At 34.1% G+C, this 15,804-nt stretch overlaps 1 protein-coding gene across 1 annotated transcript in view; it reads right to left on the bottom strand.

Annotated features, from left to right (window-relative positions):
- Nucleotides 1-14,760, bottom strand: part of LOC136039193 (catalase-like) — an 81,343-nt gene extending 66,583 nt beyond the window's left edge. Inside the window, exons 1-4 of the mRNA XM_065722718.1 lie at nucleotides 14,419-14,760; nucleotides 6,539-6,716; nucleotides 5,068-5,209; nucleotides 1,083-1,233 (exon numbers count right to left, since the gene is read on the bottom strand). Coding sequence (XP_065578790.1) covers nucleotides 1,083-1,233; nucleotides 5,068-5,209; nucleotides 6,539-6,716; nucleotides 14,419-14,529 — 582 coding nt within the window. The 5' untranslated portion in view covers nucleotides 14,530-14,760. The remainder of the gene's footprint in view (nucleotides 1-1,082; nucleotides 1,234-5,067; nucleotides 5,210-6,538; nucleotides 6,717-14,418) is intronic.
- Nucleotides 14,761-15,804: the final 1,044 nt, after the last annotated feature.

The raw sequence follows: 15,804 nt of genomic DNA, 5'->3' as shown, positions 1-15,804 counted from the left end.
TTTCGTTTGCATTTCAATGTGATTTTTTTGTTGTTTCTTGTTCTATGTTCCTTTCTTTAGCTGTTCAGTCATTTGATATTTTGTGTAATTTTACACGTATCATAAATACTAGATATTAATTCCTCCTTTTATCCTTACCAAACACTAAAACAACACGTTCTTTATTCAATTGTAATTTTCTGCAAAGTACTTTGTCACCTTGTGTAATTTTGCAACTGTCATAGATACTAAAAATGATGAAAACGCGGAAATGATATAATTTATACTCTTGATTCGTGCTCATAAATATGACAAAACTATCGCTCGTCATCGAAAAACGTCACTTGTGTATTTTTGACTTTTTTGCGCAATCTCAAAGGAACGATATATCGAAACGTCCTTGCCTGTGAAATTAGAATTAATAGCTAGGAGACAGAGGAAGAATAACTGGAACTGGAATAATCTGAAATCAAGAAGGAGTCAAGACATCTAGCCAAAGATTATCAGAGAAGCCATAACCCACATACCTAAATGGTTGTCCAAAGTAATTCCACAGACCATTTGTGCTAGACAAGATAGTTCGTCGTCTGTTTATCACAGGAAGTTAAAGCTCTAAAGTTTCCTTAATGTAACTAAAAATTTATTTTCTTAATTTAAAAATTCGAGATATTCTTTTATAGATTTTGGTAAATAAAATAAATATATCCCCACCGTCTATTGCTGCTGAGCTTTCCTTTCAAAGAAAATCTGAATGAAATCAAAGTTATGATTTATAAATTTTGTCTTAACAATTCATAACACGTAACTAAAAAGTTTTTGACACCCCCATACAAAAGAGAAAGTTTTAGCCAGAAGAAGTTAGCAACAACAAACAGTAGCTAAACGAAACAGGACAATCGCTTGAGTAATATTATAAATAATTTCACGTCCATACTAAAGAAAAACAACTCGTGCAATGCAATTTCTTACTGATTATTCTCTCTACCTAACATTTGACATTTGAAAACTACAGAGTTAAGGGGATTTCAATGGTTTTCCCAATGTTCGTTCATTAAAAAGAAGCAAACATAAAAGCAATGCATGCACAACTTTTTAGCACTGACCTTAAGATTAGTGACAGGATTCCTTTTCAAAGACTTAGACAAGGATGCCAGCAGGAAAGGATCTCTCAAGAAAAAGACAGGCTGATTAATCCCTACTAGGTCCCAATTTCCTTGTTCAGTGTAAAAGCGGATTGCAAAGCCTCTTATGTCCCTGAAATAAAAAAAAAGCAAAAACTGTGACAAATTTCAATTAAAGCTTCCTATCACGAATAGTTAAACTAGAGAAGAAGAAAAAAGGAAGCCGCGTAGGTTTTATACCCTAGTGTTAAAGAGGTTTCTAATATGAGAAAACTTTGCGTATATGCATCTATGCTTCAATTTTCGGGGAACAGTTTATCTTACGGTTATAGGATTTCCCTGTAAATGCAGTAGGTTCTCAGCCAATCAAATAATTAATCCCTCACACAAAACGACAAATTTTGTGAGTTCAGAAACCAATGAAATGACAACAGATTTGAAATCCTTGATATTTTTGTTTACTGAAAAGAGTGCAAGGAATTTACTTTATTACGAATTCTTTTCTACGTGATTTTTACGATTCAAGAGTGTGTGTAGCTAAGTTTATTATTTAATTGGATTTACGCCCCCCATCTAGGTTTCTACCAAAGAAAACAAGACTTATACTATGCGTTTTTAAGTTTTGATATTTCATTGAATTCATTTTTTTTTATGCCTTCTCTTATTCATAAACAAATACGTAGAACCTTGAATTCCAGTAAATGAAAGAGTTGGCAATATTTTTGAAATTTCCTTTACCGTATAGTTTTTACAAGTTCTTGAACAGTGACACTTCACTAGGACAAAACAATGACGTACCATTAAGTTGACCAAATTACAAGCTGACATAATTCACAGCGTCTGAGTAGGATGGAGAACACCCAAAAAATAAGTATTTTGTCATTTTTCCTTGATTTTGAGAGTATGAACAAGTTGTTAATTATTATATCAACAAACAATTTAACCACCCATAACTGGAAGACCTCAAATTTTCTGTTTAGTTTCCATGCTGCCTGGTAAATATTTTTATTTAGTTTATATTTTTGTCAGAATAATAAAAGCCTATAAGGAGAAGGAAAAAAATTAAATAAATTATTTATCTCTATAAAATAGGCTACCATCTACTAACTGGTAGGTCACAGCCTATTCTAGCTACAGCCTATATCTATCCTATACTTCTTTATTAAGAAGTTCTTCAAGTTTGGAACATTTTCATTTGTCAAAGAGATTTTTTGATTCTATTTATTTTTTTTTCTTTTAGCATCTAAAAATTTAATCCACTCTCAACTTTGTACGTTCCTGATGATGCTTCCTAAGAGAAAGATTACTACAAAAGAGAAATACAAAAAGGCTGGATGTAGGATGCCAAACTGTTTCTTACTTGCTAATTTGAATAGTTCCATAGTAAATTGTATATTAGTCATATTGACGACCGATATTATATATGATTAATTTAATTAGTCATATATACTAGTCATATTTTAGGTTCTCAAAGCCAAATTGTTGGAGATCTTTTGAGTAGAATATAGTATCTGTATCCAATATTCAGCTGCTTGGAGGTATCATAACAATCATTGAGGTTGCAAACAACAAAGAGAGAAAAAACTCGATGAAAAAAAAAACATTTCAATTTTTGCAATTTTTTCCTCAGTTTTTTTTTATGTTCTCATTGAAGTAACTCTAATAGTTTCTTTTTCCTACGTGGATTAGTTGCAACAATTGTATTTATTAATATTGGTGGTGGTTTTATTTGGTTTTAGTTTAACGTTGTTTCTTTTTATATTGTGCTGAGGACGCCTAGTTTACATACAGGCGAAATATCCGCGTTATTTTAGTCTTTCATCTCTTTTCTCTCTACTGGCTGCAGTCTCGTTTGAAGTTTTTTTTTCGTTGAGTTTTTTCTCTCTTTGTTGTTTGTTGTCATGGCTGGCCAGTTCGGCTTAAGAACTTTTATTGAGATTGCTTAAAGCAGCATCGTTGTTTCTACACATTTCTAAGGTCTTTGACTAAAATTCATACAACTCAGTTCTAAAATTACGTCGACTGCTTTTACTAGCTGATCCTATTGTTTTAACAGTAGGCCTGCTCCCTTTTTTCTAAAGGACATGAGAGCTTAAAATTGACAGTCCTAAGATAGTTAGCCAAATACTAATCTTCTTTTATTTAGAATTTTCAAATTTATTGTTCTGTTAGGTATCTTGAGCGTTCTAGACAACATGCCACGATTAAAATATTTTTTTTTTATTAGGACTTATTTGGGTAAAATTCTAGTTTAGTGACTTCTTGCTATCTCGGAAAGTCGTTAGGTTAGGAAAATGGAACTTTCAGGGATGGGTCTACAGGCTAAAGTATGTCCCGGGAAGGTATTTTGAAGTATCTACCTCCACTCCCTCTCCCTCTAGAGGGACCTTTGATGACCTTTAAAAAATATGTGTGTTATAAAAGTGAAACCTTGCAAAATAGATCTTCTGCCACAATGAAGTACAACAAAATTGTTTTCAGCTTCACGACTTTGCTCAATCTCAATTTATAAGGTTTTAAAGATATGCAAATACATTTCTTAAATTTTGAAAAAAAAACATTGATATGGCTCAGAATTCTACTCAAATAACAAGAATTGCATTTTCAGAAATAAAGGCAGAGAAAAAGCAGCTGGTAACTGAAAATCAAGGTAAAATGTTGTTTTGTCGAAATTTCAATAGAAATGAATATACTACCTGTCATGTAGGCGAATTTCAGGGCCCTCTAGAGGGAGAAGGAGTGGAGGTTGGTACTTTAATAAAAAACCTTCTCGGGATATAATTTAGCATGTAGACCATCCCCGACAATTTCATTTTCCTAACCTAACCCCTTTCCGAGATAGCAAGAAGTCACTAAACTAGAATTTTACCTTTATTTGGATAGCTAATCCTCGAATTGATATGGATCAAGAATCTTTTTAGCATGGAAAACCGCTATATGATAGCTCTTTAAAAATTGTTTGTTTTATTATATTATCCATCAGTTTCTTAGAAAAACAAGAAAGCACATATAAATGCACAAGGCTACTAGATGGAAAATTTTCTAATATTTCAAAATCATTATCCTGTAATTCACTACTGTGCTAAATGTAAAATACATGTCTGATTTTCATGTTTCCAGTTCTGCTTATTCGGGGTTTCGGGGATTTAGTCTACTTTATTCCTTAGCATTAACAAAGCCAGACCCTGTTCAGAATATACCAAATACTTTAGAATATAAACTTATCTTTAAACAATTAAACTGAAATAAGGATTTCTAAGTAGCAAAATATCCATATCCCACACATGTTAGTTACAAATATATTTTATTCGTCTATTTACTGACAGACGCAGTCTAAAGCATAACTGTTATTCGTTAGCCTAAACAGTATTATTGACAATAAGAAGTTCTAATTGACAACACAAAATAAAATACTCGGGCATGGACAGAGAAGTTGAGGCAAACAATGAAATCTCTAAGGGCTTCTCATCAAACTTCAGTGTTTATGCGGAGTTTATCTTCTATGCTAAGCAGGACATATGAGCCAGTGTTTTCAAATTTTATGTTCGGATATTATGTTTATTGGCTTTTTTGGAAGCCTGGATCCTATCTGAAAAATTTCTTTCATAAAATGAATGTGAATTTGCATTTTTTTTTTTCTTTTTTTTAAATCAAATTTTGAAAGTACCACTGAATGTAATCAACTTTTTAGTTTCTAAAGTTTCAGTTTTTAAAGTTTTTCAAATGAACATAAAATAACCTTTACATAATGGGGTATAACACCCCATAGCCTACCCCCTCTTTATGCTGAAAAAAACACCAATCTTTTTTTTTAAATTGACTAAAAAAACACCAATCTTTTTTTTTCTTTTGTAGCCTCCTTATCAATTTTCATGGTAATATGCATATAAAAAAAAGTCAAATTGACAATTTACAACTTTCCCATGATTTGTACTAAGATTATTTTAAAAACAAAAACCCTCACTACCTGTTCCCATCGGGAGTGCCCAGATCAGAATTCATCATAGAAAAGCGAACCGCAATCGGGGTTTTTTTGCCAACGTTTGCGAAAACCGCAGAAATACAGTACTTGCTTATGTCGTTTGTAACTTCAAATGTGCCAAAAGCTCCTGAAAATGCAAAATAGAGATTAAAAGAAGAAATCCAGTTCTTTACGGTAAAGTTCGACTTTTTATGCTTATGTTTCAAAGCATGAATTCTCCAACATAAGCGTTAAATAGTAAAATTTCTTAACACCTCTAGAATGAAAGTTCATTTTTGGTTGCATTTACTCTGAAAACTGAAAATTACAATTCAAACGTTTAAGGAGGTAATGAGTAAATGAAAAACTTATTTTTACCAAGTGACCGTGTATGATGCATTTATAAATGCTTTCAATTATGTTTATTTTTCAAATTCTATTGTGTGTATGGTATTATGTCTGCTGCGCGATACAAATTCAGATTCATTTATTCAAAAATATAACGATATAACGTGTGCAAAGCAGTAACTACTCCCTTCCATGCTCAATGTTCTGAACCTATAAATTAGTGAATAACCCGACTACAAGCAAATGTTAGTCAATAACTTTTTTACAGCTGTTTATTAAGGCCGCAATGTTAAAAATAATCAGGCGTTTTTATTTCCACACATACACTTTTTGAGTTCTATAGATAATAATCCGTAGCTGTGTACTTTTTTCTTTTCCGCACTGTCTCGTGTTTTTTATACCAAATACACATGATGCCTTACAAAAGCAGTGATTAATCCTGACCATATATAGTCAATTTGATTTTTTTTTTTTTTTTTCACCCTAAACTGTCTTAAGTATCAGTATGAACTGGTCTTAGAAAATAGTTTGCCTTTGCAGACATTAGAGACCATCAATGAAAAAAGTGACCCTAAATTTTTGTCATCAAGAATTCCAACGAGTGATTCTCGATATATCAACCAAACTGGTGGAAAGTAAGTCTTAGCTATATTTAAAGAGAGTTCATCTTATAGCGGTAGTAGCACAGTACATTTTACACATAAAAAGCAGGGACATGGCCATAAAAAAGAGGACAGAATATAAACACAATTAATGATTTCTGATCACAACGATGAAGAGATGGAAAACCATTCAAAAACACTAATAGGAACAAATTATCACATAAAATTCTCATCATTGCTTATACCCGCGCAAAAAAAAAAAAAACGACACCAGATTCTTAGCACTAATGAAACACCCATTATTCAACAAATTTCCCACCCATATCCCCTCTCAGGAGGTAGTTTTGCTACAGGGTCTGAAATAGACTGGGTTGGAATTAGAAGTAAGTACCCTCTCTATTTTGAGAATGTGCAAAGCTTGAATGTTTTAAAGCATATTATTACTCTCGGAAGCCTTCGTTTTACTAAATTGTTTAATGGGAAGGATTTTGGGGAAACTATACAAGGAGAACGATCATAAACCTTACCACATCCTTTGGCATGCAAAATTCTTGGTCGGACAGTAGAAAATACAAAGTCTTCGATTTCCTCCATATACTTGTCATCTTTCATAAGCATGGGCCCCCTTGGTCCAACAGTTAGACATGCAGTACTGGAACCAACTGGAATTCCAGCTGCAGTTGTGAGCAAATCTGAAACTTCATCCTGAAAAAAATAATAACGTAAATCAAAATCTATTTTAGTTTTCTAAGTTCAAAATCTTTAATAGCTGACAACTTTCTCTGAATATATTTTTCCAGGAATGTTTAAGAAAAAGTGTGGTCAAGAAACTCTGTAAAATTATTTGAATCATCTTGCCGGTTCAAAATTCTGTCCTAGAATTTCAAAGAATAAACTGTTTTCATGGTCACTTGTCGATTATTGTTTGTTACTGGCAAATTTTAATTGAACATTTCATAATATTAAGAGGATGTAAAATCTACCCAAGTTTGATTTTTTTTTTTTTTTTTTTTTTAACGAAATTATTGTTAAGGTTAGGTCTTCAACAGGATAACAACATTTTAGATCCTTTTTAGCATGGGCATTATTTGAAAAAAAACTATCATAAATTAAATAAAAAGTAGGTTTTTTAAAACTGAAAGTAAGTTGCAACATTAAAAATTTACAAAGGATAGAAATTGTTCCATAAGTTAGGCAACCGCTCCCTCCTCAGCCCTTCGCTGTTGATGCTCAAGTTTTACTTTTGTCCCAATTCTTCAAGAATGACTGTTCAAACAAACGAGTCGTTGAATTCGATTGAGAAGTATTTCTTAAGTACTATTAAACTTTAGCATAAAGATAAAACGTCAAGTCCAAAGTATTGCAAGTACATAAACAATGTATATTATAAAATAGTAGTACATTATCAGACAGTTTGTGGTAACAAATTGTAAGTAAGGAGCGACCAAGCTCAATAGTAACCAAAACTGAAAACGGAATTTTGATACCAAAAGAACTGAATTCAAATATATATGTTTCATTAAGTTTATTCTTACCCAATAGAGGCTACGGGAATGAGAAAATTTGCCTTATTTGATAAGAGGAGGAAACACGCCTAAAAGTTATAGAATCATAATAAAAATCAGATTTAGTGTATCAGAAAACCTAAAGTTATAGAATCATAATAAAAATCAGATTTAGTGTATCAGAAAACCTACTGTAGAGGCCCCAAGCTCCTATCTGCGGAAGTGTGGATTTTTTTTTTTTTTTTTTTTGGCCAAAAGAAAGATAACGGATGCGTGTTTATTTTTATTTTTTTTTTCCAGGGTGATCATATCATCCCAATTGTCCTAGAATACCAAGAGAGGGCTCATTAGCACGGAAAGTAAAATTTCTAGTGTCCTTTATAGTGAACGAAAAATCAGAGGGTAGCTAAGCCCCCTCCCACGCTCCTTTGTTTCTCAAAACTGTATGATCAGAATTTTAAGATAGCCATTTTTTTCAGCAGAGTTGGAAAGCCAGATAACTATGCCTTTGAAGATATCATAACCTCCCACAGCCCTTGGGGAAAGGTCTTTAAGTTACAAAGTTTGCACATTGCTTACGTATAGCACTTCTTATTGGGAAGTATGCATACATTTTGTGGGTGGGGGCCATATTTTCTGCTGGTGGGATTTTAAACGGGGATAATTTTCCATGGGGAGGGAGGTTTCCAGGTTAATACTTAGCGAAAAAAGTGAGATGTTGAGGAAGAGCAATCTCCCTCATTTGCGTAATAATTTCTGTTCTTTTTAAGTTTTAAGTTCCTCCTTACTTTCGGTTGAAAAAACTTGTTTTTTTTTATTTATTTATTTACTATCTGGGTTGTGTTCGATAACCATCTATTATTTGGATCATTTTGATGGATTTTGTCTAAAGAAGCAAAGGAAAGGCGATAGAAGAACACGGAATCAAATGGGGAAATAAAACTTTCCTGGACTTAGATTATGGTGATAAGCATCCTAGATGGAAGTGTGAGCAAAATAAATAAACTCTTAGAGGATTTGCAAATTCAGGCTACAAAAGTATGTTTGAAAATTAATGTTAAGAAGAATAAGTCTTTAAGGCTAGGAATAAGTGGAGATGAACAGTTGACATTGAGCAATTAAAAAATCGATTAAGTAGTCGGCTTCATTTACCTATGCAGCATAACAGGCAGCGCAAAGACAGCGCAATAGCTCTGCCTAACTAAAGAGTGAAGTGGGCACAATGTTTTTTGTTTTTTTTTACCAAGGTACTTCTTATAGAAGGAGTTGTCATAGAAACATCAAATGGAGCTCAGTTGATTGGAAGTAGAAAGTTCTCTTTCTAAGAGTCAAAAGTTTTTGGAGGGCAACCTGCCGAACCCTCCCCCCACACACTAATCATTTCTCCAAACACATCCTATATAAAATTTTGAGATATCCGCTTTGTTCAGCATAACTGAAAGGTCCAGTACTAATATCTTTGGGGATGTCAACCCCTTCAAAGCCCTTAGGGAAAGGGCTATAATTTATGCTAGTGGCCTATGTTAACATACAAGGTTTCATATTCTTTGGAGAGGGCTGAATGAATTGGAAATTGAAAGTTTTAGTGCCCATTTTAAGAGTAAAAATGGTCAGGACACTAGCCCTCCCCCAAGTCCTCTACGATAAATGCATCCGATCAAAATTTTGAGATAGCTGTTTTGTTTTAAATAGTCCAAAGATCAAGGGGTGTAAGTAACCCCAAGGGAATATAAGGTTTTAACAGAAGGGGTGGTCGTATAAACCTTGGAAGAGGCTCATTCAATTGGAAATGGAAATTTATAGTTCCTTTTGTAAGAGTCGATAGTGATCAAAAGGCAGTCCGAAAAGAGAAACAATGCCTACAGGGTTGACACAACCCCGAGCCAGGGAACAAGGTTTTTAGGTTATGCACCGAGGATATATAAGGCGCTTATTGAAATTGAAAGTTCTAGTGCCCTTTTTAAGAGTCCAAAGTAATTGAAGGGCAACCAGTTACCCACGCCCATCATTTCCCAAAAGACAACCAATCCAATTTTGAAAGAGCTATTTCGTTCAGCATAGTTGAAAGGTCTGGTAATTATGTCTTTGGGGGTACCAATCCCACCCCCAAAACCCTTAGGCAGGGGTTGTAGGTGAGGCACTTCGTCCATTGTTTACATATAGTATGATATTGATAAGGTTAGGCAAGTTTGACCTTTACTTTCTAAATGACGAGGGGAATTCAGGTTAGACTTTCAGAGAATATTGAAGACAGTGTTGAACTAAATCAAAAAGACGTCATGTGTATATGGGGTGTCAAAAGGGCGTAACGTAGGAATGACCGAGTGTATTAATTTAGAAGTTAAGGGAGATAATCAATTGGCCAAATGGCAGTAATTGTACGCTACTCCCACTACTACTGCTACCACTGATAATACTGTTAATACTTACTACCACTCCTACTAATAAAACTACTGCTTCTGTGGTGAGTACTACCAAGGCTGAGGACATTGAAACGAACATCTGAAAAAATATCTAGGGCAAAGTTGAACTAAATCATAGGAAACTATGTGCATACAGATTGTCAAAAGACCGTATCAACAATATTTTTGAAACGGCTTACCTTATGAAGATGAAACTTCTGGGGTATCATGAGTGGGAGATTCAGCTGACCAAAAGGCAACATGTACATGCTACTACTGCTATTAATGCTGCTGCTACAGCTATCAGTACTACTATGATATTAGTACTGTTAAGGCTAATCCTAAGAAAGGGGAAAATTTGACAGAATATCGTATTGATCTACATTAATTACTAATATAGGAAAAGATTCTTCTTTTTTCTATTTTTTTTAGTGTGTTTGTGCTGTTTCATTGATGATTTCTTTGTTCATTATAATATTTAAAAATATTTTTCGCAATGCGAAGGCGTTAGTTTTGGATTTTAAAAGGGAAGTTTTTCTCAAATCTTTGAAAATTCAAATATGTTTGGTTTTTTTAATTATTCATCCACATATTCAACGGTACCTTGATTAATAAAAAGAGGAAGGAAAAACAATATTTTACTGGGACCTTATAATAAGCTATGCAAATGAACCAAATGACTACCAATACATAACAATTTATGGTAATGTCATGGTTATGTGGACATTGAAAATACATGGCTTTCAATCTAAAATGATTACTTTGTATTGAGATTCTGTAGTGGTATGTGACACCTTACAGCCAAACAGGAAAGTAATAAATTATAATATTAAATAAGGAATAAATAACCCAGCTATGGCGAATTATTTTCTTAAGAAATAAACAACTCAGTTATAGCTAATTATTTTCTTTAATAATTTAATTTGTTGAAAAATTCCACCGAAAAAATCTTGATAAGAATCGATCAAGAAGGGTTTGCCAAGACTACTCGAACTGATCTTAACTTCAATTCCTATAGCCCCGCCTTCAATACATGCGGAAAAATATCCCAACAATTCTTCTATAGCCATCAAACAAAAAAAAACAAGTTTTTTGAACTGAAAGTAAGGAGCAACAAAAAAAACTTAAAATGAACAGAAATGATTGCGTATGTGAGGGGGTTCGCCCTTCTCGTCAATATCTCGCTCTTTACGCTAAAGTATGTTTAGTGCTTTCAAAAGAGCTATTTATTCTTATTAAACCGCCTTTGTGATTCCGCGGTCGTTCTTAAAGAATTAAAACCAATTCAAACTTTAGCGTGAAGAGCGAGGAATTGACGAAGGGGCGAACCCCCTCATTTACGTAATGATTTCTGTCCGTTTTAAGTTTTAATGTTGCTTCTTACTTTTAGTTAAAAAAAACTTGTTTTTTTATTCGATGAGCTTAGGAAAAGATCCGGTGAGCTTAGGAAAAATGAGCGTGGGAGGGGACCTAGTTGCCCCCCCCCCAATTTTTTGGTCATTTAAAAAGGACAATATAACTCTTAATTTCCGTTCGAAACAGGGTGTTCTGATACGCGAAATCTGATACTGTAATTTTCACTAAGATTCTATGACTTTTACGGGGTGTGCCCCCCTTTTTTTCAAAAATAAGGCAAATTTTCTCAAGCTCTTAACTTTTGATGGGTAGGGCTAAACTTAGTGAAACTTCTAAATTTAGAATCATCATAAAAATTTGATCCTTTTGATGTATCTATTGGTATTAAAATTCCCTTTTTTAGGATTTTGGTTACTATTGAGCCGGGCGGCTCTTTACTTACTGCTCGTTACCACGAACAGTTTGAAACATTGTTGAAAATCAAAAAAAGGTGCTGTGGTAACCAACAAAACTTTTGTTTATCATTGCGGGTGAAAACAACAGAAAGCTGAGAAAAAAGGTTTCTCAACCTTTTTGGTTAAATTAAATGGAAATTTAAATGCAGAATATATTCGAGGAGACTTGTTTTTGCTATCAAAATCTTGTAAGAAGAATAAATAGTTACTTTGCCATAAAGGTTGTCATATTTATTATTTAATTAAAAAAAAAAATTAAATCAACGTGGTGAAAGTGAATAAAATTTGAGATCCAAAGTTTCCGGCAAGCGACCGAAATTAAGGATTGACACAAAACCGACAAGTCCCCTGAACTCGTAGGCAATCAGAGCAACCTTTATTTTTCTTACTGTTTGGGTTTACAGCGTGGGTAATTTGCAGAAGTAGCACAATACTTGTGTATTTAATTTTGGAGACGCGTGCATGCCTAAAGTCTTGGACAGGCAACCCAATATACAGAGCTCAGACAGTTACACTAACATAAAATTAATTACAGATTGTTTTACCAACAAGTTACCTGTACTCACTGAGGAACAACCCACCTAGGCCTGATAGGGCCCAACCACATAGAATTTCAGGCAGGCGACCCAATTTACAGAGCTCAAGACAGTTATAATAGCTTCATAGTCTGTCTACAACAAGATATAGAAAAACAACTTCTTTTGAATTATCTACGCCTTTTCCCCTCAAAAAGTCACAGGAGAAGTTTCGTAAGTAAAACTGTTACTTTCATAAATTGATAAGACAGTGATCAGTTTTATTGACAGTGAAAACTACTAGATTAAACATAAGCTACTGAAAATAGTTAAACAACTTTCAGTTGACTTTTGAAATTATTGCTGTTTATTTCCAACAAAAATAAAAATTTCTGTTCTCATTAAAATTATTGTTGACCTACAATTTTTTGTAAACAGCTCTTTCCTCGTGGTTGCTGATTGAAATTACGGTAGAGGTTTAGTTTCATCACAAGCTGTCTAAAATGCGTATTACTGCATATAGCAAGATTCAGATGATTGCATATTGTTTCTTTGTCATTATTAGAGAAGCATATCCATTTTTTAGCTTTCTAACACCCCCCTCTAACCGGACTAAAAATTCGTAAGTTGGGCTTGCTTTTTTACCTTTTACATTACCATTTACATTAACATTACCTATAGAGCGAAGCGTATTAGTCCATGAGTCCTGCGGGCAGCGGGGCGAGGTCTGTATTCTATGTTTATTCAACAAAGAATGATAAAACTAAAAAAAAACTCAAACGAAGTTTATTAAATAAACATAGAATACAGACCTCCCCTGTTGCCCGCGCGGTTCGTGGACTAATACGGTTCGCTCTAATAATGTTACCTGTAAGCAAGCCCACTTTACACATTTTTAGTTTGCCCTATTGAAGAGGAGGGTCAACCAGAAATGAATGCGCTCCTAGAATTAGCGTTTCTAAGTACAATAGTATGGAAACTATGCTGCTTCGTAGCATAGTTCCCAGTTTAGACAGCTGGTGACGAAACTAAACGTTTACCAAAATTGCTTGTTCACAAAAAAGATGGCTGGAATACGAGGTAAACTAGTTATTATGGATGGGTGTTAGCCCTCCACAACCCCTAAACAGGATGGAGAGGAGGAGCCCTAAATTTTTGTTAAAACGGGGGATTCTCGGTATGTCAACCAAAGTGGTGGCAAATAGGAGTCTTAGTTGTATTTACAGAGATTTTATCTGATGTGATCTATTCTTGACGTAATAACTTCAATTATGTGTGTTATTTTCTTTTTAAATGTTTATTTGTTCCCAAAATAATCTCTCTGGAGGTGGTGGGAAGGAAGTCCCAAAGTTCTTGTCATCAGAATATCTTGTAAAGGAAACTCTTAGTTCTCAAACGAACTAGGTTGCAAGTAAAATAGTTGCCCTAACTGTGCATTTTCGGTATTTTTACCTATTCAAATTTCATTTGGTTGACAAGTCTGTAAATTCATGTCCATTATTTCTACTGCAATAAAATATTTAATAATGTATCAAGCCAAACTGAGCAGGAAATAAATAGTGAGCGTCCTAGTTACGCTTAGTTAACCATTGCAATCTGTTTGGGATAGGGGAATGGGGTCTAAATTCTCGTAACTAAGATATATGACAGAAAGAGCTATTAGATATGTATCAAACTTGGTTTGATGCATATCCTAGTTATCCCTTTTAAGATTATGCCCAATTTAGAACTGTGTGTGACGAGACGGGTAGGTCGGAGAGTTCTAATTAGTAAGTCAAATCAAAATTTCCCTCTAAATCAAAGATATAAATTTACATGTCTTTAAAACCTTAAGGAGGATTAGGCAAAGATATGGGCTCAAATCACTTGTTTTTGTGGCTCATTCTAGCAGTAACTCTATTTCTCAGGATTTTGTTTTTAAAACACAAAGATTGTAAAAGGTCATCAGAGGTCAAAACAATTTGGGGGGAAGCAATGGATGTAGGTACTTGAATTCACTCCAAGAGGGTCATTTAAGGCTCTAAATTCATTCCTAGGAGTTTTATTCACCTAGATCAACTACTTTCCAAGAAGCCCACAATGAGGAATTATACCCAATGTAAAATAATATACATTTCTTTCTAGCTTTTATTCAACGAAGTACACGGATTTTATTTACGATATTAAGCACTTACCGTTTTTATCTTCTTGAATTCTAACGGCTGCTGCCCAGCAGAGTCCATCATTTTTTGCGCTATACTTTCACTACTCTCTGCGCTTGCTTTTCTTTTTCCTTTTGTAGCCATCTCTTTATCTATTAAAATTCCTTTCAATTTAATCAGAGCACTTGGTTTGCTACTATACTTAATATCTAGTTTTTGAGCAAGCCGCTCCTCGAAGGATCTTTCAACGTTAAAAATACGTCTCTTTCCTGGTATGAGATTGTCTCATTTTACGACATTGAAAATAATTTAAAAGCCTAAATCCCGCTACCAAATCGAAACTACAACACTTGGGAATTATTAAAACATAGCCTGTTGTGTGCAGAATCATTTCTGGTTTCGTTCTTGCTGTTTGTTTTTTTTGTTTTGTTTTTTTGTTTTTTACCGATTTTAGTCAACTAGGAGAAAATTTTTATGGGTTTAACCTGTGCGCTTTTCACTGAAACCATGCATCTCTGTTCGGATTGATGAATATAAAATTAAATTTCGGAATGCTACGTATTGATCTCGCCTGAGGCCAAAAAGAATGTCTTAATTTGTCCTTGACCCAGTGTGAGAGCCGATTTAACCTTTTATAGTCCACGTCAGACATAACAATCTAAAGTTTTTCGCCAAACTCTTGTATTAGCTATGTTTTTGCTTATATAGAAAATCCCACGACTTTCAAACTCAAGCTTGACTAAATTTAAAGGTGCTTAAAATCTGCGACAGTACCCTTGTCCCGTTTCCAAAACATTGGAGGAATAGGAGAAGCTTTTCTTTTGCTGCTTTCTAAGGAGTGACGTTAAAAAGTAAACCCTAACAAGAATATCAACTTTCAACCTGAAAAGATTTTTTCTACTCATACAGATAATCCTTATGACCTTTTTAAAGGACATGGAATATGCTTTTACTAACAAATGCTGAAGCACCTGAGTCCAACACAGCTGAGTAGCCTCCTCCTCTGTCCAATGTGTTCCCTCGTTACCTCCTCCAATGACGTTTTAATTTCACTGAAACCTTTCCTTATGGGCTTTTCCAACCCCATTCGGGGACACGTTTTTTTTTAATGTTTGGCCCTAGAAACATAGCTGCAATGGAAGATATTGGCAATTTGTCATCTTCCATCAGCAAAACTGTAAATATCATTTCGACCTTCATTTTATCATAGGCTTTATAGCCCTAGGAAGTCAGATAGAACCAATTTTTCTTAATGCCTGTTGTTTTATATACAAATAGTCAAAACGGGTACCCATAACTAACCTATTAGAATTCCTCGGGAGAACATCTAACAAATCCTCCGTCTTTCGAAGCACCCACTTTTTAGAACCATACTTGACCACTGCCCAATTTAGCCTCTGATACTCTATTCTTAGTTGG

The sequence above is a fragment of the Artemia franciscana genome, chromosome 2 (assembly GCF_032884065.1).
Source record: "Artemia franciscana chromosome 2, ASM3288406v1, whole genome shotgun sequence".
Classification (NCBI taxonomy): Eukaryota; Metazoa; Arthropoda; class Branchiopoda; order Anostraca; family Artemiidae; genus Artemia; species Artemia franciscana.
The sequence above is the reverse complement of the archived record's forward strand: the minus strand, read 5'-3'. Positions and strand labels throughout refer to the sequence as shown.